This window comes from Sturnira hondurensis, unplaced genomic scaffold (assembly GCF_014824575.4).
Source record: "Sturnira hondurensis isolate 20B ecotype Veracruz unplaced genomic scaffold, ASM1482457v3 Scaffold0021143, whole genome shotgun sequence".
In the NCBI taxonomy this organism is placed as follows: domain Eukaryota; kingdom Metazoa; phylum Chordata; class Mammalia; order Chiroptera; family Phyllostomidae; genus Sturnira; species Sturnira hondurensis.
The window spans coordinates 751,034-776,795 of NW_028093774.1; the positions used below are offsets into that span (position 1 = coordinate 751,034).

The window sequence follows — 25,762 nt, forward strand, 5'->3', positions numbered from 1 at the left end:
CCGGGACAAGCACAGTGAACCGCACCTCCTCTCCTTCGCGGGACGAGATGCCCAGGACGACAGAGTTGTCCTCATTCAGGACGATGCTCGAGACGCCGGCAAACATTTTCTTGAAGTGTTTCTGCAGCTTAGCTACATTTTTGCTGTTTCCAATGATTTCCAGCAAATCTTCATCACCCACAAAATAGAACCTACAATTAAAACAGCATCCAAGTTCCCACAATGCCAGCAACGAGGAGGGGACTCCAGGCACCCCCGAGTGCGGGAGGGAAGGTGCACCGGGAGGGGCGCCCAAAATCGGCCTGCTCTTGGAGCATGTCCGAGCCCCTCCCAGCCTCAGCCAGACGTTCCCGCTCGTCTAACAAGACACCGAAGAGGAATTCAGTAAATTTCATGTCATTCATATCATTCAGTACTTCACAAACTCACGTTTGTCTTATTTTTGTTGTTATTACTTATTTTTAGAGGAAGAGGGAGGAAAAAACATCACAGGTTGCCTCTCGCATGTCCCCAACCAGGGACCTGACCTGCAACCCAGGCATGTACCCTGACTGGGAATCAAACCTGCGACCCTTCACTCTGTGGGTCAGTGTCCAAGCCACTGAGCCATGCTGGTCGCAAATCAGGGCTCACAAATTCACTTTTATAAAACCTGTTTTGATTTATACTCAGTAAACTATTCAGAAAGAAAGAGATGCCACTCGGAAAATAATCAGAGCTAAATTTTTAATGGAACATTTTTGGCTGGTGTGGCTCAGTGGAATGAACACAGGCCTATGAACCAAAGGGTTGCAGGTTCGATTCCCAGTCAGGGCACATGCCTGGGTTGTAGGCCAGGTCTCCAGTGCGGGGCATGCAAGGCAACCACACATTGATGTTTCTCTTTCTTTTTCTTCCCCTCTGTAAAAATAAATACAATATAAAAGTAAAAAATAAATAAATTCTCTGCAGGAAATGCACCTCCTTATTGCTAGAACCAAGGCAGGTGACTCCTACAACCTCTTTAGTGGGTCACTTCTCGGTATCTCTTTCTACACGTCCAATAACTTAACCTTAAAAAAAAAAGATTTATTTATTTATTTTCAGAGAAAGGGAAGGAAAGGGGGAGAGAAACAGCAATACGTGGTTGCCTCTTGCGTGCCCCCCACCACGGGGGACCTGGCCTGCAACCCAGGCATGTGCCCTGACTGGGGATTCAGTCCGCAGCCCTTTGGTTTGCAGGCTGGTGCTCAATCCACTGAGCCACACCGGCCAGGGCTAATTAACCTCTTTTAGATTAAAGCTTTATCATCTGCAAAGTGGGTATAAGATTCCCTAGGCCCGTTGTGAGGATTCGATCTGGGGCCATGCGTGGAGCAGGTAGAGCAGTGCCAGGTGTGGCCTGGCGAGCTCACAGACCTCAGCTGTGCCACTCGGTTGTCACTTACAACCGTTTCTCTAGAATGTATATGTGACCTTGAAAAGTAAATTTTCAAAGAGATTCAAGCTACCTGGGAGGGTGGATGAGAGGTTAAAGGGAGCTTGGCAAAAAGAGAAGGTAGAACATAATTAAGGTTATTTGTTGTAATTGGGAACCAGTGTGCGACGGGAAGTGCTGAGCGTTAAGTGAATCACCTGTATGGACTCACAGGTGGGGGGTGGGGGAGCACGACTGAACTTGGGCGCCATTCCACACAACCGGTGACCTCACCTGGGGAACGACGACCGCTCCCTTTCCAGGTACTCGCCCAGCGCTTTCTGGATCTTCCCTAGCAGGTCTGCCAGCCTCTCCAGAGACCGCTGCACGCCCTGGATGTTGAGGACGTCCATGACGAGGGGGGACTTGGACACTTTCTTCATGAGCGCCAAGAACTCCGTGCTGATGCTACAAATCAGGCAGACGTGAGGTCAGCCTGGGCCTGGCGACCGGCTCCCAGGGCTGCCCGCCCCGAGCGGGGGCTGTACCTCTGGAACCGCTGGGTCTCCACGGGCAGCAGGTGCTTGATGTCTGCGCTGCCGGTGAAGATGCCTTCCAGGTAGACCCAGCGCCGCTGCACGTCGATCCACACGTCAAAGAGGGCCATGATGCGGTTCAGCTTGTCCTCCCAGCTCAGGGCATCCTCCTCGAACACCTGGCGGTCGGTGGAAGGAAGAGGGCAAAGCTAGTCTCTGCTCCTGCGCAGACACGGCCATGTCCACTGAGCCTGCGGGGTGAGCTCGTGTCGGGTTCTCTGGCTCACGCTCCGGAGAGCAGGCCCCTGGGCTGTCCGCGGAAGGCAGGGCGGCGGCGGCACAGGGGAGCTTCCCCGACGACGGTACCTTGTAGTACGGAGACAGCTTCATGGCAGAGACGCTGTTGATGTGCTCTTTGACCTTGTTGAAGAGGTCATCCCAGCCACGGATCAAGCGACACTTGTTCTGGTAGTTAACCAAGTCCAGCTCGTACGTGTTCCACACTTCCCGTATCTGCATCAGAACCAGAGAGAGCACGTCGCCGTGGTGCAGGCGACGGCCAGCGGCACGACCACCTTGGCTTACAGGGACAAAAAGGGCCAGCCTGAACCGTGACTGGAAGGTGCTGGACCAGGCCACCACTTACCTGCTTCAAGAACTCTTCCAGAGCCATCTCCCCCTGGGCCACCAGCAGCACGTCCTTGACGATGGCCTCGTTCTTCTGCAGGTCGACGTCCCAGATCTGGCCGAGGGTGAGCTCGGACACCACCCAGTTCACGTGCAGCCTCTTCATCAGCTGCTTCCAGTGGCGGTCCTTCAGCGCCTCGGACTTTAGCTCGATCACCAGCATGTTGATCTGCAGAGAGAACCGCCCGTCAGCCAGGCAGCTGCACTCCTGACGGACACCCGCGACCGCGACCGCGGCAGCGGCCACCCACCTTGAGGTAGCCCTTCAGCAGCCTCTGCACAAACTCGTAGGACGCGTACTGCCGCAGCCGCGCAGGGAAGTTCTTCAGCTGGTTCAGGAGGCCGTCCAGGCTCTGCCGGAGCTGCGAGAGAGACGCAGTGGCACAAGCTCGCCCATGCTCCTCTCCATGTACGTTTTTTAAAAAATTATTTACTTTTAGAGAGGGGAAGGAAGAGAAGGAGAGAAACACCAATGTGTGGTTGCCTCTCACACACCCTCTATGGGGACCTGGCCCGCAACCCAGGCCTGTGCTCTGGCCAGGAATCAAACTGGTGACCCTTTGATTCGCAGGTCGACACTCAATCCACTGAGCCGCACCAGCCAGGGCCAGTCCTTTTAATGTCGTAAAAAACGGTTTCACATTAGGATGGATGAATGATGTCGATGATGCATGGGACTGTTAGGGGACACTTGGTGAGCTCCTGGTACGGCTCCCTGCTTGCAGTCCCCAATACAGGCCCGAGACTGGGCACACCTGCAACCACACAAACACCAATTCGCAGGACACACACCTTCCGCGGCTGCACGGAGACCCACGGCTGCTCCTTCATTTGATCAATCTGCTCCCAGACCTTAGAGAGCTCTGACCAGACGCCTTTGAGGTCTTGCAGCTCTTCCAAGGCCACCTGTCGGTGAGCACAGTGCAGCAGTGAGACTGTGGAAGCTGACACCAGTCAGAGGGCGCCAAGGTCAAGTGCGGAGTGAGGGTGAGGAGCTGCGTCCCGGCCTCCCCACTCAGGGGGCTCATACCTGCACGCGCTCTTCACTGCCGCTCAGCAGCCCCGTGTCTGTCAGTTCCAGTGCCTCCTTGGCCTTGGCACACTTCTCCCGGTCGTCCTTGAGCCTGCCGAACTTGCCCTCGTATATGGTGAGCGCCTGGAGCGCCTCCTCTGGGCGGAGGTTGCCCTGAAAGCAGGTGAAGCATGGAGAGTTGCAGGCTGGGGCTGGGGCCGGGGCAGATGGACACCGAGGGTCCCAAACTGGCGGGGAGGGAGGCTTCTAGGGCTCGGGGACTCGTGACCACACATCTGAGTGCAATGTTCACCTCTGCGTCTGACAAGTAAAAACGTGAGCAAGGAAAGGGGGCGCCTCTCAGCTCAGCCACCAGCTCACTGAGTACTCGGCAGACGGAACAGAAGTCAGACCCAGCCACCACGCCGGGGCCTGAGACAAGCCTGAGAGAAGCCCGAGACACCGGCGCCATCTGTCTGGGTGTGGCCTTGCGGCAGCATGCACGTCACTCGCACACCTGTCCTCCCTGTGGCTGACTCCTGACCACAACGACAGTGAGACTCTAGTCACAGTCCAGGACACATGCCCAGGGCCCTCCAGGATGGAGATTGGGGCCTTGCCCACTGGTCACCCCTCAATCCCCAAGAGCCATGGTTCTGCAGAGGCCGACTTCAAACAGGGCTCCTGAACCGAACTCGAACTCAGGGACTTCTGGCCGGGCTGCTCAGACAGCACTGGGGGCAGGACAGAGCCCCACCGGGCCGATGGTGGGAGGCCCAGCTGGCCCCCAGGCTGGGTGGAGAGCCTGTGCCTGCAAACCACCAGACGCAGGGCAGTAGGGTCTCTGACCACCCTCCTTGTCTGCGCCTCCACAGACTGCCGTCCTCAGTGAGGAGGACTGACCCTGCCGCTGCCTCCCACTGGGCCTCGCACTCGGGCCTCCACCTGGACCTCCGCCCCACCCACGTAACCTGCCAGCTACCCTTGTCCAGGGCTCCGTGAGGATGGCGCCTTCCCCGACAGAGCAGTGCACCGCCAGCGCCCTCTTCCACCCAGCCCTCCCCCTTGCCACGGCTCTCGTCACTGTGACTCCAAACGTGTCTCCTTGCCCGGTTTCACCCCTTGCTCCCACGGGAGCACGAGCCACCAGGGCAGGCTCCTGGCTTTTGTGTGTGCTGCGGACCTCGGATGCCCAGCACCGTGCCTACAGCACAGCCGGAGTTCAGCCAACACCGGACGACGGAGCGGACCGGGCGTGGCTAGCTCTGGGACAGAGGGCCACCAACTGTGACATCAGCAACAGAGCACCAGGCTCCCCACAGCAGAGCCAGCAGCTGCGGAGGCTCGGCCTGCGTCCCTAGAAACTGGGCCCCGCCTCTGATCGTGCCTCCGTGATAGGACAACTTAACAGAGAGTGTTTAGTCTTTAAAACCATCTCCTGTCTGACGACAAGACTGGGGGTGTTCGGGGTGGGGTGGCCGCAGGCCATCTCCCAACTGAAGGGACTGGAGTGAGGGGCTGGGGTCAAGAGGTCNGGGCGTGGCTAGCTCTGGGACAGAGGGCCACCAACTGTGACGTCAGCAACAGAGCACCAGGCTCCCCACAGCAGAGCCAGCAGCTGCGGAGGCTCGGCCTGCGTCCCTAGAAACTGGGCCCGGCCTCTGATTGCGCCTCCGTGATAGGACAACTTAACAGAGAGTGTTTAGTCTTTAAAACCATCTCCTGTCTGACGACAAGACTGGGGGTGTTCGGGGTGGGGTGGCCGCAGGCCATCTCCCAACTGAAGGGACTGGAGTGAGGGGCTGGGGTCAAGAGGTCAAAGTTGGTGTTCACATTTCCAACTACAGTACTGCTTCTTTAATTATAAAAGAAAGACTCTTTGTTATTCAAAAGCTAAGCCGTGACATGGCCTTCTGGTTTGAAAGGAAGACACCAGACTGTGCCGCTGGTCTAGGGGCTCGGGGTACAGTGGGGCCACACTCACTGTGACAGGCTTGGTCCTTTCCCAGTCGGCCAGCAGGTCGGTGGTGCGGCTTTCCACGGCCCGGTCCTCCTGGACGATCTTCACCTGCAGGTTTGCCACCTGCTGCTGGATGGCGGAGTCCTTCCGCCGCATGATGTCATTGAAGGCTCCCCACTCGCCCTCGATGTTGTCGCTGTACAGCCAGGAAGGCGGGAACTGGAACCTCTGCTTTTCCAGCAAGCGCTGACCGTTGCGGTAGAGCTTGGCGTGTTGAAGGAGAAAGTGCAGTTTAAAACTCTTTAAGAACGACAGAACCACCGTCAGAGTCTACGGCCCAGAAGACCCGGAGAACACAGAACACCGCTACGCCTGCCCTCCTTAGCAGCCTCCCGCCCCAAGAGCGGGGGGCACGGGGAGCCGAGGGTACCCAGGAGCCCGCCTGCAGGCCAGCGCTGCACCCAGAGGCTCCGGAGAGGACCTCTGCATGTCGGTGCTGTGCCTTGTCCCCACCCCAAATTACAGAAAGGAAATTCACGTCTGACGACTGGAAGATCAACAAGGAAATATCAGCTCTTGCAAGACAAGAAACAGTGGTTCTCAACCTCGGTCGGCGTGCGGAGAATCACCTGCAGGGCCTTTCACGTCACAGAGGCCCAGGGCGCCCGGTCCGTGTGCTCACAGCACGTCGGCGGTTTTGACAGAGGGATCTGCAGACGCCCCTGAGAACCAGCCCCAAAGGGCTGGGGAGCCAGGGCACACACAGTGGGGACTTCCCTGCTCCGAGAGCTCACCTCCACTTGCTTCTCAAACTGCTTGATCTTCCGCTTCAGAGACTGCACATAGGTGATGAAGGTCACCGCGTCGGAGGTGCTGGCTGTGTCCACAGAGTGCTGCTCCAGCTCTTGGCGAGACTGTCGGAGAGCAAGAGTCAACTCGGAGTCGGGGGGCCAGTGGGTGCCTGTGTGGCCTGGGCCCTGCCTCTCACCTTGGAGATCTGGGAATGGAATTCTGTCATGTTGGATCCGAGCATCTGCCCGAACTTGCTGAGGACCTCCTTATGCCAAGAGTCATACTTCAAGTTCACCTTGGACTGCACCTGCAGGTGAGAGAGCACACGACACTGTCCTTCCATGCTGGCGCCTGCACCCCCACCTCTGCCCAGCCCAGTGCTGGTGCCTGGCTGACACCTCCCAGGAAGATGGCGGGCCCACCTTGCCGTAGTCTATGACAACCGGCCCAAACTCCCTCCTGGTCTCCGCGTTGTCGAAGGTCCCTCTGGCCTTCCGGATCTGCACCAGCAGGGCCTGCCACCTGCCGAGGTCCTCCCCGAGCCGGTGGTAGATGTTCTCGGCCTGCATGTCCCACAGGCACTGGTACTGGAGCCAGACCTGTGCGTGGAGGCCAGGTGGACAGTCGGCTGACGCACGCTCTCGGGCCCTGCCGAGACGGCTCACGCCCACTCGTCTCCATCAGAAAAACTTCACTTCAAATTCTCGGAGTTTTCACATCAGAAAAGAATAAAATTTACAATTCTCCAAAATGACAGTTCATGTCCCCTAAGACCTGTCCAAAATGTCCATTCTTTGCACTAAAACAGCGAACACTACCTAACCACACTAATGCGGCCCAGAGCTTTCTGCTTATACCCACTGTGTCTCGTCAGGTCTCGCACTCCCAACTGTCCCCAGTAGGAATGTGGCGCTGCTTACCTTGACGTACTGCTCGACCTCAGTGACGATGCCCATGACTGCGGAGTAGGACTCCTCCAGGGCCATGGGGCCGTCGGGCATCCGTGTTAGCGCGTTCCGATAGAATTTCTCTTCTTCAGTCAGATCGTAATGCACGCCCACCTAACCAAGCAAAGCTGGAGATGAGCGCAAGCTTGTGCAAACTTCAGCTCCGCATCCCGGCTCAAAGAGAACGGACTGGAAGAACAGCCCATGAGAGAAACGGTGTTTGGGGGAAACGTCCACTTCCCTAGTCACGAGTGAGCACAGTCTACTTGTATTTAGCTCGCCGTGCCAACCAAAGGAAGAGCAGGAGAGCCGAGCTGGAGCACGTGGCGTCGCCTTGGGCGCTGTGTAAGGAGGCACCAGCCTGCAGTGCAGGCACGCGCCTGGAGCAGGNCATCCGTGTTAGCGCGTTCCGATAGAATTTCTCTTCTTCAGTCAGATCGTAATGCACGCCCACCTAACCAAGTAAAGCTGGAGATGAGCGCAAGTGTGTGCAAACTTCAGCTCCGCATCCCGGCTCAAAGAGAACGGACTGGAAGAACAGCCCACGAGAGAAACGGTGTTTGGGGGAAACGTCCACTTCCCTAGTCATGAGTGAGCACAGTCTACTTGTATTTAGCTCGCCGTGCCAACCAAAGGAAGAGCAGGAGAGCCGAGCTGGAGCACGTGGCGTCGCCTTGGGCGCTGTGTAAGGAGGCACCAGCCTGCAGTGCAGGCACGCGCCTGGAGCAGGCTCACAGACCGGCCCTCCCCACCGAGGGGACACTGAATGCCACGTCTAAGCACATGACAGCAGCACGACCAAGATTCACACCCGCTGGGGTGACGGGCAGACGACACATTCAGTGAGCGTCTGTTAGGTGCCAGGTACTGCTGTAGGTGCAAGAAACAGATGAAAATCCCTGCTCACACCCACTCATGTTACGGGGGAGGGAGAGACGACGAAGAAGAATGCAAAATACACAGGCTGTCAGAGGGAGAGGAAGCAGGAGGCGGGGAGGGGAGGTGACACCCCAGCAGAGAGCAACCGGAGGATGCCATGCACATAACTGCCACTAGGGGTGCTGAGCCAGGTGGGCAGTGCAGAGTGCCTGGCACGCACGAGGAGTCCAGCGTGGCTGGAGCAGGGCCTAGGTGGGCAGTGGCAAGAGCTGAGGCAGAGCAGCAATGAGCAGCCTGTCATGTGTGCCCGGCAGGCCATTCAGGGCGTGGGCCTCTGTTCCGAGTGGGACAGGAAGGCACTAACAAACAGGCCCTGAAGATAGTGGCATCCGGATGAACATATAATTTAAGACTTACTCTGGCTGCTGAGCTCAAAACAGATCTTAGGGACTAGGCAGACCCAGAGGCCGGCTGGGAGGGACTTCTAACAGCCCAGGTGAGAGACAACAGTGCCTCAGCAGGGGCTGTGGCAGGAAGTACCCCACTGTGCATTCTGAACAGGCTTTGGGCCTGGGTGGGTTGAAGGGTGGAAAGAAAAGACTGGGGAGGAGCGAACCTGAGGGAGGGGCCAGAGAACCACGCCCATGGGATGCATCCCTGAGAGGGTCACAGAAGCAGCCAAGGAGGCAGCCGGGTGGAAAGGACCAGAGCTGCGCACCCGTAGGACGCACGGAGTGCTGTGGGGAGGACCTCTCCTGGACACCCCGAGGCTGGGGCGAGGGGGACAGAGAGGAACCAGGAGAGGAGATCAGCCAGTGAGGTGGGAGGGAACCAGAGAGACAGAAGTGTGGCAGGAAGGGCGCACAGCCCAGACCAGTTCTACAGCGAGCGCTTCTCATGGGCTTCGATGCCACACCAGCAGGGCAGAGCCCCAGTGCCACCTGGCCACTGTTGTGGCAGAGAGACGGGCACACCTGGGGGCAGATGACACTGGAGCAGCTGTGCAGGGAGCTCTTCCATGTCTGCCACCAAGAGGAGCAGAAAGATTAGATGGTTGGAGGGGGACAGGGTCAAGTTCATTTGTTGACAGGAAGACTCAGAGGAGAGGGAGGAGCTGCCGAGCCCTAGGTGAGGGGGCCGTGCACCGAGGAGCTGGCGCTCGTGTGCGAAGGTGGGGGTAAACGGGAGAGCACCGCAAACAAGCTCGGGCGGGCACAGGCCTGGGAAGCGCTGGCAGGCAGCACCAGCCCCTCTGGGGCAGGAGCCACTCAGGCCCTGCTCCCGTCAGGATGTCACTGCGTTCTGGCTGATGCTGCTGAGACCACGTCCAGGGGCAGCTGCTCGCACAAAAAACCTTGAAAAAACTGAGTTCATAGTCTAAGTTGAGAAAAGAGATGCATGTCCTGGCCGGGCAGCTCAGCTGGTTGGAGCACTGTCCCGACACGCCAAGGTTGTGGGTTCAACCCTGGTCAGGGCACATACAAGAACCAACCAATGAGAACATCAGTAAATGGAACAACGAATGGATATTTCTCTCTCTAAAATAAAATACACAAAAAGACAGGGAGGGAGGAAAAAAGATAGGGAGGGGGAGGAGTCAGGGCACTCAAAGCTTCCTGCCTTAGAAAGCGGGTCCTGGAGCTTGGAGACTGAGAAGATGCATCTGGAGCTGCACTTAAAGAAGAGACAGGGGCTGGGGTGGGAAGGGCAGGCGTGTGGCCCAGCCCGAGGAATGGCCTGGCTGGAGGGCTCACCTGGTACCTCTGGCTCTGGATCCGGGGCAGAGACAGCACGACCATCTTCCAGGCAAACATCTCCTGGTACAGCTTGTACCTGCACTCTTCGATGGGCGGGTTCAGGTAGATGACCTGGTTGGTGATCCGGAGCTCGTGGATGACGTTCTGTAACGAGGGGTTCAGGTCTCACTCGGTGACCTAGTCCGCCCGCCCAGCTCGGACGCGTCACCCTTCTGTCAGTCTCTGAGCTGCCGCCGCCTGAGCCACAAGGTCCGACACTGCGGAGCCTCCTCCCGGGCCTGTGCCTGGGGGCTCAGCGCACCCCCACCTGATGGGGATGAACAGCTGAGAGGCCAGGGCGCCCGCAGCAGGGACGCGAGGCTGGCATGCACCTGGCAGGCCCCCGTTGGGCATGCCCTGCCCCCCCCGCCCCCCCGGTGCTGGAAGTGCGTGAGGACGCTCCCTGGTCGCCATGGGACAAGCTGCCCCTTGGACACACTCGTTGCTTTCCTGAATCTCAGCATTTTAAACAGTGTGCTCTGAGGATAAGTATATGTACTGTTTAAACAGGAAAACATTTTTCCAGCATTAAGAGAAAAAACTGCCCTGACTGGTGTGGCTCAGTGGACTGAGTGTCAGCCTGTGAACCAAAGGGCCACTGGTTCAATTCCCGGTCAAGGCATATGCCTGGGTTGCAGGCCAGGTCTCCAGTGGAGGGTGTGTGAAAGGCAATCACGCACTGATGTTTTTCTCCCTCTTTCTCCCTCCCTTCCCCTCTGTCTAAAATAAATAAATAAAATCTTTAAAAAGAGAAAAAACTGAGAAGGTAAAGTCTGGGAAGGGGAAGAAAGCCAAATGTGTCTCCCAGGTCAAACTTCTACTTGCAGTTCCCTTAGACTTCTGATCTGTGAGAGCTTTTTACTGACGAGCATTTCCCAAACCACAACGAGCAGCAGCGGCACTTAGTGAATTCCTGGGCGGCGCACACTTTCTGCCCACTGCCCACTGCAGGAGACCAGGCCAATCTGCACAGTTTGAGCTCAAAGGACTTTCTAGAACGCTTGCCAGGCCTGGGCTGACCTCGCCTCCACACGGGAACAGGCGTGTGGTGGCCGCGGCGCCGTGCCCGAGTCTCCAGTGAGACTCCGAGCACGTTTTTGGGGAAGCAGCGCTGTTTCAGGGCTGCCGGCTGGATGTCTGCCACAAGCAGACAGCATCCAGTCCTGGGACTGGCTTCCTGCGCTTCTCGGAGAGCAGGGGGCTTTTCTGCATCAACTCATTCTTCACTTTCTGACACCCCTTCTGGAACCAGGCTCACAGGAGAGTCACGGAGAACGCACGGGAGCTTCCACACACCCCTGCCTGCTGCAGCCGAGGGTCGCTTCGGGGCACAGACACCAGACGCTCCCTAGGACCCTTGGCGCCCCCCACCCCGCTGGTGGGCTGCTGCAGGCACCAGGCACACGATGCTGCCTGGGCTCTTCCCTCTCTTTCCCTCACAACCAGACACTCTGGAGCGCGTTGACCACACTCATCTCAGGATGGGACGAGGTTGCACGAACTGAGGGAACACAGCTGAGACGTGCCCTCGGACCACGCCATGCATGACTCCCACCCTGCACCCTGGGCAGTGTTGACCTGGCTCACTTGGGCTGGGCGGGGCCTGCCCTGCCTCTGCAGGGCACAGGGGCCTTCTCACCGGCCCGTTCTAAGGGGAAAGGTTTGCTTACTTGCAGACAGCTGCTCTGGGAAGCACTCACTTTGATCTTTGGCTCTCCCCCCGGCTTGTGACTGACTTGGGGCGCGTCCGTGTCCATGTCGACCTCTGCTTTGTCCTCTGCCTGCCCAAGGAGCACCTGGGTCCAAGCTCTCAGGCCAGCCTGCAGGCGGACGCCCAGTATTCTTTCAATCTGCAGGGGAGGAAGTGTGAAGAACCGTCACTCTCCTGAGAGCACGCTCACAGAGTGCACTGAATAGAAAGCTGAGGTTCCAGGTCTGAGACGAAGAGCTACCGACCATGACCGTGCCCTCGATCTGCTCTGACCCTCACTTCCAGCATGTTCCCTGGCCTCGGGTAGCTCGCCGCCCGGCTCCCAAAGCACCAGCGATCGAGGACGAGCAAGAATGTGGCAGCTGCAGCTACAGTTTTGTGTAGCACAGTCGGCGCCCGGCCCCGGAGGTGAGGCTGGCAGTCCACAGTCTGTAGATGAAACGGTCTCCCTCTCCCTCCCATTCAGGTGTTAGGGACACGCAGCTTCACGTCAGTTCCAGGCACGACGTGCCAACTCGACACTGGGCATACTGGGTATACTAGGCATACTGCACGACGGCCACAGTGCATTTAGTCAACACCTGTGCCCTGCACAGTGGCCTTTCTGTGGTTGTTCAAGTAAAGGACAGTCTCCCTCTGACCCGGAACGAGACCGGCGCACCCCCCACAGATGGCACGTCTGCGTGTCTGTGGGAAGAGCCGGCCTTGGGCCGCACCGCTGTCCCGGGAACACGTGAAGGTGGCCTTGAGGAAACCGGGCACCCCCAGGGACGCGGAAGAGCAGGCTTTGTTGGCTTTCACTCTGTTGTGCTCCCTCTGTGTGGACACCCTGCAACCGACTTACCCAGTTAACAGGGGAAGGAAGGGAAAAGTGGTGAACCAAAAACAGCTTTGGAACTAGCCAATGACCGCTTGTCCACTGAATGACCTGGGCCAAAACATCCTCCTTCCTGAGATGCGTCAGGATGTTCACCAACAAGAAAGCCGCTCTGGGTGGTAAGGATGCTACACACACCCGCCCTCTCTGCGTCCCCAACGCACGCCCCCCGGGTGTCTGTCGGGCGTTTCTTCTCAGCATGTGTGGGGAAGAGGGGCAGGGTTAGCGGAGATGGATGCCTGAGTGGGGCAGGAGGGACGCTCTGCGTCACAAGGGCAGGGGAGGGCAAGCAGGCTGTCCTGCGTGCAGGAGATGAGAGACTGCCCCCCTCCCTCACAGCACCTGCCCCCGCCGAGCCCTGCCGTCGAGTGGGTGCAGACTTCTGGAGGGGAGCTGACTGTCAGCAGTCACGTCTGCGGAAGAAGGCTTTTTGGTGACCGCCTACTCGGCTGCGAGGCAGGACCCGCGCCTGTGCCGGCAGCATGGCCCAGGCGCCCGGCCTCACCTGCAGGTCCAGTTTGCTGACCCACAGGGGCAGGTTGGAGTAGGAGTGCAGGTTCAGGTCGTCCACGGCCTTCTGGACTCTGTTCAGGATCTCGGAGAAGGTCTTGTGGTCGTACATGCACGTTTCCAGGGAGCGGACTTCTAGGTCTATTTTTTCTTCAATAATCAGTAGATCATCCACCTGAAAAACAGTTTATTTAGTATTTTTATTACTTTTTAAAGGTTTTATTTATTTATCTTTAGAAGGGAAGGGAAGGAGAGAGGGAAAAAAATATCAACGTGTGGTTGCCTCACGTGCGTCCCCTACTTGGACCTGGCCCACAACCCAGGCATGTGCCCTGACTGGGCCTCGAACCGTAATCGTGTGGTTCGAAGGCCCGTGCTCAATCCACTGAGCTACACCAGCCAGGACTTATTTAACATTTAAAACCCCTTGGTTCTGATGTACATTCTTCTCAACTGATTAACTGGTGCTCGAGGCAGAGCGATTCTTCCATGAACAGCTAATCCTACTGGGGAGGGAGGGAGGGAGGGAGCTGTATGAAATGATCAGCTTGCCCCCAACTCCCTCCTGCTCACAGAGGAGGGCCTCTGACTGCTAAGTCTGGGAGCAGAAAGCAACACATGCTCTGCTCAGCGCCTTCTCTGCCCTAGGGAGCCAGCGCGCACCAGCAGGGCGGGGCTAGCAGTCCCCTGCAGTCCAGTGTGTGGGAGCCTGGGCTGAAGCCCGAGAGCCACGCTCTGCAGGCAGCTCCACCAGTGACAGAGCTCTCGTTTCGCTGTCCGACGCGTCTGTCACCTCTCCACTCATGTCTAAGCTCACGTGTGAGCTCCTTAACGGCCTCCCTGGAGCCCCGACCCCTCAGACGGCCCGAGCAGAGCGGGCCTTCTCCCTCCCCGCTCCCGCGTCTCCCGCCGTCACTGACCACCCTGCCACAGGAGAACTAGCGGGTAAGCCAGCTGTTCCCATGCTCGGCTCCCTCCCAGGACACAGGAGGACAGACTCAGACACACCTTCTCCTGGAAGTTGAAGACGGTCTCCGCCAGGCGCTGCACATATGGGTCGAGCTTGTAGGACTCCCACACCAGCGCGATGCCCTCTGCGACCAGGGCCTGCACCTCCTTCTTCAGGCCGGCCACCAGCAGCGAGATGGTGTTCCGCTCCTCCACCTTCTCACAGGTGCGCTCGTAGGTGCGCACGCTTTCGATCAGGGAGATGGCGAACGGGTAGAGCTGGTTGGCTTGATGGGCCTTGTTCACAATCGCCAGTGGCACTCGGAAGCCAAGCCACTTGAGGTTGCGAACCTCTTTGGAAAGTGTGATAATCTCAGGAAGGAAGTTGACCTTGAGCTTGAGGACGTTCCCGGAGCGGCCCCGAACCCGAGTACTTTCGATGGTGAAGATGCGCCCCGAGACACCCAGGTTGCGCTGCTGCACCTTCCGGGCCCAGTCGTCAAATATCTCCTGGGTGTTGAGCTTCATGCGGAAGCTGTCGCCGTCCTGCTTCAGCTTCTGCCCCTCCACGTGGTTCTCCCAGCCCTTGCCCAGCACGTCCTCCACGCGCTTCATGTAGGCGGTGAGCTGCCTGTCGATCTGCTTGGCCCAGATGATCGACCCCGACACGGGCGGCAGGTCGCGCACATGGCTCATCTTACATGCCTGACTCTGTGGGTACTGGACTTTGAACTTGTCGTGAAGAGACTCGATGTCGTCCTTCACACGCTGGATCAGCTGGGTCTGGTACTCACGGATGGCCCCTCGGATGTGAGGCCGGACAAACAGTGCATTGAACCTGGAGAAAATCCTGAACATCTCGTTGGCATTCTTGGCCGTGCCCAGCTGGTCGCGAAGGCGGGCGGTGATGCGTGTCTCGACCCTGTCGATCCTCTCGTCGTACCTCTTCATTGCAGCCTCCCACGCCTCTGTGCCCTCCTTGGACACGTCGAGCCCATCCACCTCCTTGACATTCTCGTAGGCCAGGTTCACCTCCTCAATAGCGTTCGCGTCTGCGGCATCAAACAGTACCTCAGCTACTTTCATGTCTTGGGGTTCGGGGACCTCCCCTTGATTCTGCTGCGCAACTGCTGTGACCTGCAAGGGAAGGATTCGCGACAAGAGGTTACCAACGAAGACTCGGGTTGGGTGGCGCAGTGCAGTGCATGCCCACCCGTCACCAGTCAGCAGCGGGCACGTGACCTCAGCGCAGCAGGTTACAGCCACAACTTACGCAGTACACACGCTCACTCTGCACCACACAGACCTTCCGACTTCTCTGCCTAGGAAGCTGAATGACAACAGCGAGTTGACACCTCGGTCGTGGGCAATTAAACTGCACAGGAGCGTGGGGACCCACAGGGGCGCTGTACACAGACTCAGCATCCAGAGGTTTTCCTTTCTGATGTGTTAGCCTCTAAGTCGTAACCGTGGGCAAGCACACCCCCCCGGGGACAGCGGTGGTGTGGCCACATGTGCACACATGTGCATCACAAACTATGCTGACCTGAAGGACGTGGCCCATGGGGTCCGCACACAAAGAGAAAACATGTGGTGCTCTTTAAGCACTCGACAGGTGAGAAGAGGCAAAGGGTGAAGAAACCCGAGGTCAGAAGGGCTCAGCACTGGACTCAGGACTCGGCGAGGAGTAAAGGGCGAAGTGCACGCAGGTCCACATACACGAGCGCCACCCCGAGTGAGAAGGTGCCGAGACTTCACGGTGAACGAGTACTCAGCCCTGAATGGCAGGCGCCCAAGTGGTGAGGGAAGCTTCCCAGACACCCCTAACATTTTATTACAGATTTCCAAACTACAGGAGGGGTGAAAGAGTTGCAACCCCACCTAGGATAAAATGAACATCCAGCCGATTAGCATGTGCTTTATCATACACCCATTTATCAATCCATCTATACATCTCACTGCATCTTACACACATGGCTGGGTTTTTTAAGGGAAGAAAAGCACCTTGTAGGAGAAAGTTGAATTGAGAAAAAAAGCATTTACAAAGAAAATGAGTCAATGATTTTAATAAGTCTCAGGTGCATGCAATTATTATTCATGTTTTGCAGATGAGGAATCTGGAGTAGAGGTTAAATAATGCGCCCAAGTCCCACAGCTAGTTCGATGGTGCCTTGCAGTTTACAGCTCAGGGAGCCCAGCTCTTGGCTCCATTCAATCTGAGGGGAAGAAGGAGGGAAGAAGGAATAGATGAGGAAGTTAAGGATTTGGATAGAAACAATGTAACAAGTCACTAGATCCCAAGGATGGCGGAGACAACAGGAAAGGGAGGGAAGAAGTGAGAGCGGTGCAGAACAGAAGCAAGCAGTTAGTTCTGAGTCTAAAAAGGAGAGGCATCACCCAACTGCTCGCGGCCGCCCAGAGGGGACAGGCCCAGAGGGGACAGGCCCAGAGGGGACAGGCCCAGAGGGGAGCCGCACCTGCGGCCGCAGCACCCGGACAATGACAGCCCGCAGCTGCTCGTGCTGGCGCCGGAACTTCCGCATCTGGTCCAGGCGGGCCTGGAGCTTCCTGTGGGCAGGGTTGATTCGCCACACCATCTTCAGATTTTCTTCCCTTTTCCTCTTGACAATGTCTCTCAGCAGCACCTGAAGTTTCTCATATTCATCATCCCAAGTCTGAAAAACCTCAAAGCACGCCACCATGACCTAGGGTGCAATTTAGGAAAAGCAGCTCGTTACTAAAGCAGTTTCATCTCAGTGCCCTGAGGTTAGTTTCTGACGCACTAAAACTTACCTTTTCAAATTCTTCATAAGCAACGTGCATCAGTTTTCTAGTGCCCAGCACTTTGAGTAACTGAGAACTCAGGTCTCTGGAAATGGCCTCCACCAAGCGCAGGGCCCTCTGAATGGGGTACTTGGTGTTTCGGATCTTTCTCAAGTGGGTGAAAATCGCCACGAGAGCCTGCCTTATCTTGTCCAGCTCCGTGGCAGACAGCAGATCGTTCAGAGGGAAATCTTTCATCAGAGGATTGTAGTCATTCACGGTCTCCAAAGCCTGTTTTAGACCTGGATTGAGAAAGTGAATAGTTTTCATACAAAGCTGTACAACGACTATAACGGCACATGTCCATTACAGCTCAACTGAAAAGCAATTCAGCTACAAGGATGGCCTGTGTAGGCTTAACGCTGGGTGGGTAAACTAAAAAGTGTCTTCATGATGGAGAATTTTGATGTTGCAAAAGATTTAGTGACACAGAAACTGTTTGATTTTTTAAAAAGCTGTGTCTTGGCTGGTGTGGCTCAGGGGACTGAACACAGACCTGCGACCAAAAGGGTTGGCCAGTTCGACTCCCAGTCCCGGCACAGGCCTGGGCTATAGGCTGGGTCCCCAGTAGGGGGCGCGCGAGAGGCAAGCACACACTGATGTTTCTCTCCTCTTCTCCCTCCCTTCCTCTCTCTCTAAAAATAAATAAATAAAATCTTTAAAAAAATTTCCTGGGGAGGAAAAAAAAGTAAAAAATGAAGAAAAGCTACGTCACTGGCAGAATGACACAGTGTGGTCTCGCTTTCGCTCTTTAAGGCGCATCAGTCAGATCACACCCTCTAAAGGCCCTGGGGGTATCCTCGTCATCTTTCTTTGCTCTCTATATTATCTAAATGTTCTACTAATGAAAATTAGAAAAGCTTAGAAACACCAGAATTTTATCACCTTCAAAATGACTAAAATTTAAATTTCATAACCACAGCTCAAGTTAGGTTGAGGGTGCTACTGACGTATCACAGAAGCACATGGGTGCCAGTCTGTTTTTTACGTCCTCTGGTGTAAGATTAAAAAGAAAACATGTCAGGAAGATACAACGGCTGCAGAGGCATTCCTAACACGCAAGGCACGCCTTTCAGCACCAGTCGGTGCGCAGGTGATGCCCGCACTGCGCCCAGTGCGATGGAGCGACGTCTACCCGGCATGTCCGCACGTTCACACGAGGGCCCCACCCCACTCAGAGAGCCCGGCAGGGACGGTGTGCACAGGCCCGCTGACTGTGCCCACTGGCCCGCTGCAGGCCAACGCAACGCCAGTCACGCCACTGCCACTCGGAAAGCCAAAGGCAGCTCCTCCACGTTCCGGACAAGGAGGAAGGCAGAGGGCAGGATGGAGCAGGCGAGGGAGAAAGAGGAAGCGCTGAGCAGTTCTCCGTCTGCAGCCCCGTGGGCAAACTACTTCTGCTTCGTGGGAACCGCCGTCCTGCCCGCAGGGTCTGAAGCCCACTGGACTTCACACTGAGAAAGCGCGGCTTGTTCATGGAACCAAGTAACCGAGCAGCAGGAAGGACTCCAGTGGAGAGACACTGGCCCCTGTTCCCACAACCCAGGGCGGAAAAAGAGCCATGTGGTAAAGTCCTTTCCATCAGCTGGGACTGGGGGAAAGGCGAGACAAGATGCAGGAGGGGAAGCAGAGTCAAGGGGAGTGCGTACTGAGTTCCATCTGAAGGACAAGCAAGACCGCACAAAAGCCAGATGGATCCCCGGGTCAGAGGGTCGGCTCTGGTTCTCACCTGTGTCGGTGTCAAAGCTGACGGTGGCGTGGAAGCGCTTGCCGTGTTTCAGAATATCCAGGGTCAGCAGGACCTCTGGGCTCTCGCGCTTCTCCTGTATTCGGTACAACGCACGCTCCAAGTTGAGCCAAAAGCTGATCTCCTGTAAGGCGGTCCCTGAGGCAGGGTCTCGGTCCAGTTTGGTCACCTGTAAACATAAAATGACACTGGAGGGTGGCACCGTGTAAAGAAAGGTGTAAAAAGCGTCATCGACCACACCCATGCGCTACAACTGAATTTTCACGTTTCAAGTAGGACCCTGACTGTGAGTGGTCAGTGGTTTGACCTGAGGTCGCAGGTGGGAGAGAGGCGAGCTGACTGTGCTCGGGGGAACGTGTGCGGCCTCATACTCCCCAGGGCCCGGCAGCCCAGCCGTGGGGTCCCAGGACCAAAGACAGGGACAGCCAGCGATCACCGCAGAGCTGACCTCACCGACAAGATCTCGGACCAGTTTTCAAAGAGGGAGGCATCCACACACACGTTCAGGCCGTGCACTTACTTTCTGAATTTCTCGGATCCAGCGGTTGACTCCAGACTGTAGCTGATTGAGAAACGTTGGGTCTTCGACCTTGTCTCCAAAGTCGGTGACCTTCGGCTTCTCCCCGCGCTCATAACACTGCTTCGCGACGTTTGTGATGGTCGGGTGGACGGGCAGGCTGATCTCCGGGATCTCAATGTTCTGCTGCAGGTGAAGGAGCCCCATCTCAAGCTCCGCAATCTTCTTTTCAACCGAAGGAGCCATTTTATCACCGTCCCTAAAAAGGCAAGAAGCAACTCAAAGCTGAGCGCACTACTGGCCTCCAAGGACGTCCTGTTAATAACAAACATTTCGCTAACACGATGGGTTTGCACCCGTGTGGCCGTGAGCCTCTTCGCCCTGACCCTGAACGTGACATCGCGCCCCAGTGTCCCGTGAGCTACCTGTCGGCCTTGCCGGACTCTCTGATGTAGGACTTGAAAAAAGGGGCCACGGCGTTGCTGATGAAAGAGTGTAAGGTCTCGTAGGGCGAGTCTTCGCTGAGCGTGAGCACGCGGAGCTGGGACGACACTGGCTTGTCTGCGTCGATCACCGGTGTGCGTTTGATGAAGGCCAAGCTACGAGAACGCGGAGAGGGACGTCAGGACAGAAAGTCTCATTCCTGACAGCTCTCCGTCACTGCGGCCTTCTCTCTGTTGCCCTCCAATCAAAACTCATTTGAACGTTTCAGTGACAAATCCTATGAAGTATAGACTAAACTGCTGCTTCCCGAAAGTGAAACACAGGGCTTGTCCTCCTTCCCTCCGTCACACGAGAACTAATCCAGAGAAGGACATGGTGACAGCAGGGGACTGGGAACCCTGGGCAAGTGCGCCTGCAGAGTACCTGCCTCAGTCATAACCTTGCCTCAGTGAGACTAACCTCCCTAGCAACAGCAAGTTACCAGCCACAGCAGACGCACCTGTAACCTTATACTGATGAGCACCACCTCCTGACAGCTCTCAGTCGCACAGCCCTCAGGGGCTGTCCTGCCCCGCCCCCCAGCCCATCCCTGCTGTGTACCCTTCCCCCCGAGTGACGACTCAAGCCACACGTCCCCTCTCCAACGTTCCCTGCGCCCCGGCTCTACAACCCTGCCTTCAGCCGCTGCAACACTCGAGACCCACTTCCTGCATGACCTGGTCCACGGGGCCTTCTGCAGCCAGAAGCTGCCTCACCAGCAGCCAAGGCCGGTGGCAGTCCACGCCTCTGACTGCCCTGTGGTACAGTCAGTTGCGTGTGTTCACCTGCCTCCTCCCGAAAGACCCCAGGTTCCTCGGGAACGGGATCTGGGCTTTCATTTTCTGCACACCTATCACTGTGTCTTACGTACAGCAGGTGCTCAAAGGTGGCCGAGTGAGTACCTTTAAGAAAATTAGTAGCCCTGGCTGGTGTAGCTCAGTGGATTGAGCACGGGCCTGTGAACCAGAGGATCGCGGTTTGATTCCCAGTCAGGGCACATGCCTGGGTTGCAGGCCAGTTCCTGGCAGGGGACGCACAATACATTGTGTGTCCCCGGCAGAAGCAACCATACACTGATATTTCTCTCCCTCTCTCTTTTCCTTCCCCTCTAAAGATAAATAAATAAAAGAAAAAAAAGAAAATTAGTATCTGAAACTTGCAGTTCCCAGGCCAGTACTTCACATCCGAGACTTAGTGTCTAAAGAGCTCATGAAGCATCCGATGTGGCACAGCGGGAAGGAACAGAGTCATGGCAGGATTCCTGCCCAAAACAGGCTGACTCTAGTCACAGACAGACATCTGACGAGCCCAATGGAGGGATGTGCCACACGACCACTGGTCTGCACTCATCAAAAATGTCCATGTCACGGACGACACTGAAAGGTGACATGGAAAGGCAGACGCAGAGCTGGATTCCAGGTCACAGGAGAATTCCTGCCCAGAGCACTACCTGGGGAACCTAGGGAACGGCGTCAGTCTGACACCAGTGTGCTTCCTGAACTCGGTCACTGTGCTGAGGCTAGGAATGAGACTGTCCTCGTTCGCCGGAAACACCCTGGAGCGTCTGGGGGGAGGAGGCAGGCTGCATACAAGTGACTCTCGGATGGTTTGGGGAACAGTGAGCAGGCCGTGGGATGAATGTCGGCGAGTGGTAGCCAGGGTTTCTGTACACTGTTCATGCAACTTGCAGGCTTCAAGTTATTAAAATAGAAAGTTCTTCAAAGCCAATGTAGAATCAATGATAACACTGACATAGTTAAATCTGGATGCATCTACTGGAGCACAAATTGGTGCAGCCTTTCGGGAGGGGGAAGCCTGGCAACGCGCCTCAGAAACGCCAAGCATGCGTCCCCTGTACTGCACCACCACACTAGGGGCTTATCCTGCGAAGAGTCACACCGGCGGCTGAGAGTGCTTACTGGTTACTTGTGACGGTGAAAACTCAGATACACTCTGGAAGTATTACTAGGCATGTTAAGTGCTTTATACATAGTCAAACCTAAAATGGGTGCCACGACATAGAGATTAAAGCAAAAATATTTTAGAATTTATACTAATTCGGGGAGCCTCTTGAATTCATGAAACCAAAGATAAGATACTGGGTTTACAGAGTAGAAGCCTTCTGAGTGTTCTCCTAATGTCTTCGTCTGAGTTGGTGGAGGCTGACACGCACCTCGCTCTGGCTCAGCGACTGCGCACACTCACACGACTCACCTGTTGGACTTCACCCCATAGTGAATGTCTATGTTGATGTTGTAGGAGATGAATTCTTTTTCTTCTTCTCCTTCGTCACCAACGTCCTCTACAAATCACAACAAACATCGGGTCACGTCCCTGCCAGCATTTCCAGCTGAGATGGCTCTACCCACTCTTCCCTCCTGACCCCTGACCTGGGCACCTCCCTGCTGCGCGACTGGGCAGAAGGCGTACTCTCTCTGCACCCGTTTCTGTGCCCGCACACAGGGGTGGCCAGTGGTCCTGGGCCGTGGGCAGCAGTGACCGCGCTGTGGCCTGGCCAGCAGGGCTGGGAGCTGTGCCGGCCCCCAAAGCCTCGTCCCCTGGGCTCCAGACTCAGAAGCCACCTCCGCCCACACAGGCTGCACAGTTGCTGGCTCAGCACCTGCTGCGCGACAGGCATTTTACTAAGTACTTTGGCACACCGCGCCTTCAGCCCTCGCGACAAAGCTGAGGGGCTGGCACGGCTGTTACCATCCCTGCCTTCCGGGTAAGGAATGCGAGTAAATGGCCCTCAGACTTGCGGATGGAGAGGGACAGAGTAAGATTCAGAAGTCTGTGATTTCGAACTTGGGGTCCTCACCAGCACACATCAAGGTTCCCTCACCCCCCATCAAGGTCCCCCAGGACAAGCCCCCGTGAAGAAAACTGCTATCGTCCTGGCTGGTGTGGCTCAGTGAACTGAGTGCCAGCCTGAGAACCAGGGGATCGCTGGTTTGATTCCAGGTCAGGGCACAGGCCAGGGTTGCGGGCTGGGCCCCTGCTTGGGGCGTGTGGGAGGCAACTGATCAATGAATCTCTCACACATTGGTGTTTCCCTTCTCTTGCTCCTTCCCGTCCCCCTCTCGAAACAAATAAAATACTAAATGAACTGCTATCGAGACACGCCCCCAGGGTCCTGGAGAGGCATTCGCTGGGCCTTCCCTGCTGTTGCTACGGCGCACTGCAGAGCCTGCGGGGTGGACTTAGGAACTCGGCTCCCTCCGGAGGCCAGCCCTGCACGGGCAGGGCTGTGCAGCCGGCCAGCCTGCTGGCCTGAGCCCAGGAGCTGTTCCAGAGCCTCCTGGGTTGAACAGTAAGTAGCTCAAGACACATGTGGACAAAATTTCTGAGCAGCTCAAAATCAACACTGGAAAACTGAGGTAAAAAACTGTGTGAGAACGAGACGTGGCCCGAACTGCCAGCTCCGACCAGCCCATGGAGGCCCAGCTGCGCCAGTCAGGAGGTCACGGTGACCAGCCACTCGGACACCTGCACTGGCAAAAACCAGTACCTAAGGGGTGACCTCCCGTGACACACGTGTTGTTTGCCTCCACCTTCGCCTGGTGAGCTAACAGCAAAGGCAGCAGGCTCAGCCCTGTGTCCCTGGGAAAGCCAGCTCCCTGCCACGGGGCCTGCATTCGTGACCGGGCAGTGGACAAGGGTGGGGCCCCAAACCCAGGTGTCTGCAGTTTCTTTAAACACTAAAATCTAGCAAACCTGAGTGTGTGGGACCCAAGCAAAAGCTATCTGCTTCATTCATTTCAGATGAGACAAAATCCACCCTTAAAGTGTAAAAATTATTACTATATCAAAAAGACAATAACTCTTCTGATGTTTTTGGTATAATTTTAGGAATGGGGGAGAAAAACAGTCTAATATGCCAGGTACTTCCAAGCTGAGTTTTAAAAATGACTAAATAAAAAAGACAAAAAACCATTAAACGGCCCCGACTGGGGTGGCTCAGTAGATTGAGTGCCGGCCCGGGAACCAAAGGGTCCCCAGTTTGATTCCAGGTCAGGGCTCATGTCGGGGTTGTGGGTCAGGTGTCCAGTGGGCAGGGCCCATGAGCGGCAACCACGCATTGATATTTCTCTCCCTCTCTCTAAAAATAAAAAATAAAACCTTAAAAAAACAATTAAACACATTAGTGGAGTGTTCTAACCACTGCAGTGCGCGCCTAGCACAGGTGAGGCGAATGTCGGTGACCGAAAGCTGACCACCATGTGACCGCAGTCGGGCGCGCACAGAGAACCAGGCAAATGGCTGCCAGGGCGGGGGGGATTATGGAACATCTTCTCCCTTCACGGTCGGAGCTTTCCACATCCTGCTCTGTAATTTACACACGACGCATCATCAAAGTAACCCCCAGACAGCACACGGACAGTAAAAGTAACATTCTAGAATCCCCAAAGGAAATGAGAGCCATAACTGAAAATGCGGCATGTTAACTCAGAATCATCTCTTCCGCCCAGCTAAGGACTAGTCTTCTGCACAAACACAGTGACCGACCGACCGGACACAGCGTCCAAGGGTGCTGCCTGCACTTCCAAGTGCACCCGGGCTAGAGGGACCGGGTGGCAGGCCGGCCAGCCAGGCCCAGCGATGAGTCACGGCCCTGCTGGCAGCGTGCCCCGCACAGGCCCCTGCAATGCAGCAGAGCGCAGCTGGGGCTCGGGAGGCACGCCCAGTGACGTCACCCCCAGAGAAGGGCAGGCAGACTGGTGCTCCCCGCTGCCTTGTAAAATCCTGCCTTCTCTTGATGATGGTAACGCGTGGAAGTTACTAGTAATCACTCACTGAATGTAATGTGGATTCATTTTTTAATGCCCATTCCCCATAAATACGGAGGTTGAATGAAGTTGGATTATATGTCTGACTTCCACAGAGTTAAAGAATCTGTAACACTGTTATAAACTGCCATCAAGTAATTCAATCCTTTTGCCTCTTTGCAATTAATTTCATCTTCCAAACAACAGTAATTTGACATCCGCCTTCTGCAGAAACACTGGAAATCGTTCAGAAGAGGAAAGACACGGCCTCTTGATAGTTAATTCCTAATAACAGAGAGGCTACTACCCTGCTGTATTTAGAAGCTTATATTCAAACACAAACTGCGTGTTTTACCAGGCAGTGCCTCTCAGTAAAGTCCAAGTCGGTTTTCTGACGCTCAGAATACTACTGGTTAACACAAACGACCAACAGTGCCCTGCCTGTTAGCAGCGGAAGGACCAGACTGCCAGGACAGGAAGTGCTGATGGATCGCCCATCTCGGGCTCGCCGCCCCCCCCCCACCGTCTGCCAAATTCCTGGGCATGTCTGCGAGCGCAGACGGTGCTGGATGTCACTAGCATTGGTCTGAAGGACTAGATTGTTTCAAACTGCAGGTGATTTGCATCATCACACCGCAAATCAGGTGAGCATCAGGTGAGCATCGTGCCTCATTTAATGAGGCAGAAAAAGGTGCACGTTCAATGACCGTAGGACTCGGACTGCCTCTCCTGGGTGGACGAGGATGCTTCCACCACATCTGGTGGATGAGCCAGCGAACAAGGGAAAAGGAGAAAGGCAGCTGGTGAAGGACCAGGCGAGGCTGCCTGGCTCCGGCACCGTGGACATCCCCTCCCTGTGCCCCCCACTTACTCCGGGCCACAGGGCCGGTCTCCCTGGCTCGGTGAACAGCACCAAATTACTTGTGCCACGTTGTTGGTTCTGTCTCCCATCTCCTCTTCATTTCAAACAAAAACATGCCGGCTCTCCAGGGTTCTAGTGGATTGTTGTCACGCACGTCCCCCTCTGCCTGAGGGTGGTGGCTTCAGTTCCCCCCTTTCCTGTCTCTGGTGCTTTCTCCTCAACACCCACACTCTGCCCTCCTTCCGACTTCGGTGCCACGACTGCTCGGGGACCAGGCTACAGGCTGGTGAGAGAGTCTGGGCTCTCTCATCAACCTCAGCGCTTTCCTTTGGCACACTGTTAGGACCATCAAAGAGGGGTTCACCCCACACAGCACCTCTACACAATGTAAAACTGGGGTCCATTATGATATCTCCAGGAAAAAAGAGAAGTAAGAGCTCTGGCTGGTGTGGCTCAGTGCCGGCCTGCAAACTGAAAGGTCCCTGGTTCGATTCCCAGTCAGGGCACTTGCCT

At 56.1% G+C, this 25,762-nt stretch overlaps 1 protein-coding gene across 1 annotated transcript in view; it reads right to left on the reverse strand.

Moving 5' to 3' along the window:
• Positions 1–25,762, reverse strand: part of DYNC1H1 (dynein cytoplasmic 1 heavy chain 1) — a 60,573-nt gene that overhangs the window by 30,294 nt on the left and 4,517 nt on the right. Inside the window, exons 2-24 of the mRNA XM_037031342.1 lie at positions 21,836–21,923; positions 19,564–19,737; positions 19,142–19,397; positions 18,604–18,790; positions 16,845–17,116; positions 16,529–16,756; positions 14,112–15,188; positions 13,099–13,278; positions 11,706–11,855; positions 9,964–10,110; positions 7,304–7,444; positions 6,806–6,982; positions 6,580–6,690; positions 6,386–6,505; positions 5,616–5,855; positions 3,650–3,805; positions 3,412–3,525; positions 2,871–2,981; positions 2,579–2,788; positions 2,299–2,445; positions 1,945–2,111; positions 1,691–1,864; positions 26–191 (exon numbers count right to left, since the gene is read on the reverse strand). Coding sequence (XP_036887237.1) covers positions 26–191; positions 1,691–1,864; positions 1,945–2,111; positions 2,299–2,445; positions 2,579–2,788; positions 2,871–2,981; positions 3,412–3,525; positions 3,650–3,805; positions 5,616–5,855; positions 6,386–6,505; positions 6,580–6,690; positions 6,806–6,982; positions 7,304–7,444; positions 9,964–10,110; positions 11,706–11,855; positions 13,099–13,278; positions 14,112–15,188; positions 16,529–16,756; positions 16,845–17,116; positions 18,604–18,790; positions 19,142–19,397; positions 19,564–19,737; positions 21,836–21,923 — 4,793 coding nt within the window. The remainder of the gene's footprint in view (positions 1–25; positions 192–1,690; positions 1,865–1,944; positions 2,112–2,298; positions 2,446–2,578; positions 2,789–2,870; positions 2,982–3,411; positions 3,526–3,649; positions 3,806–5,615; positions 5,856–6,385; positions 6,506–6,579; positions 6,691–6,805; positions 6,983–7,303; positions 7,445–9,963; positions 10,111–11,705; positions 11,856–13,098; positions 13,279–14,111; positions 15,189–16,528; positions 16,757–16,844; positions 17,117–18,603; positions 18,791–19,141; positions 19,398–19,563; positions 19,738–21,835; positions 21,924–25,762) is intronic.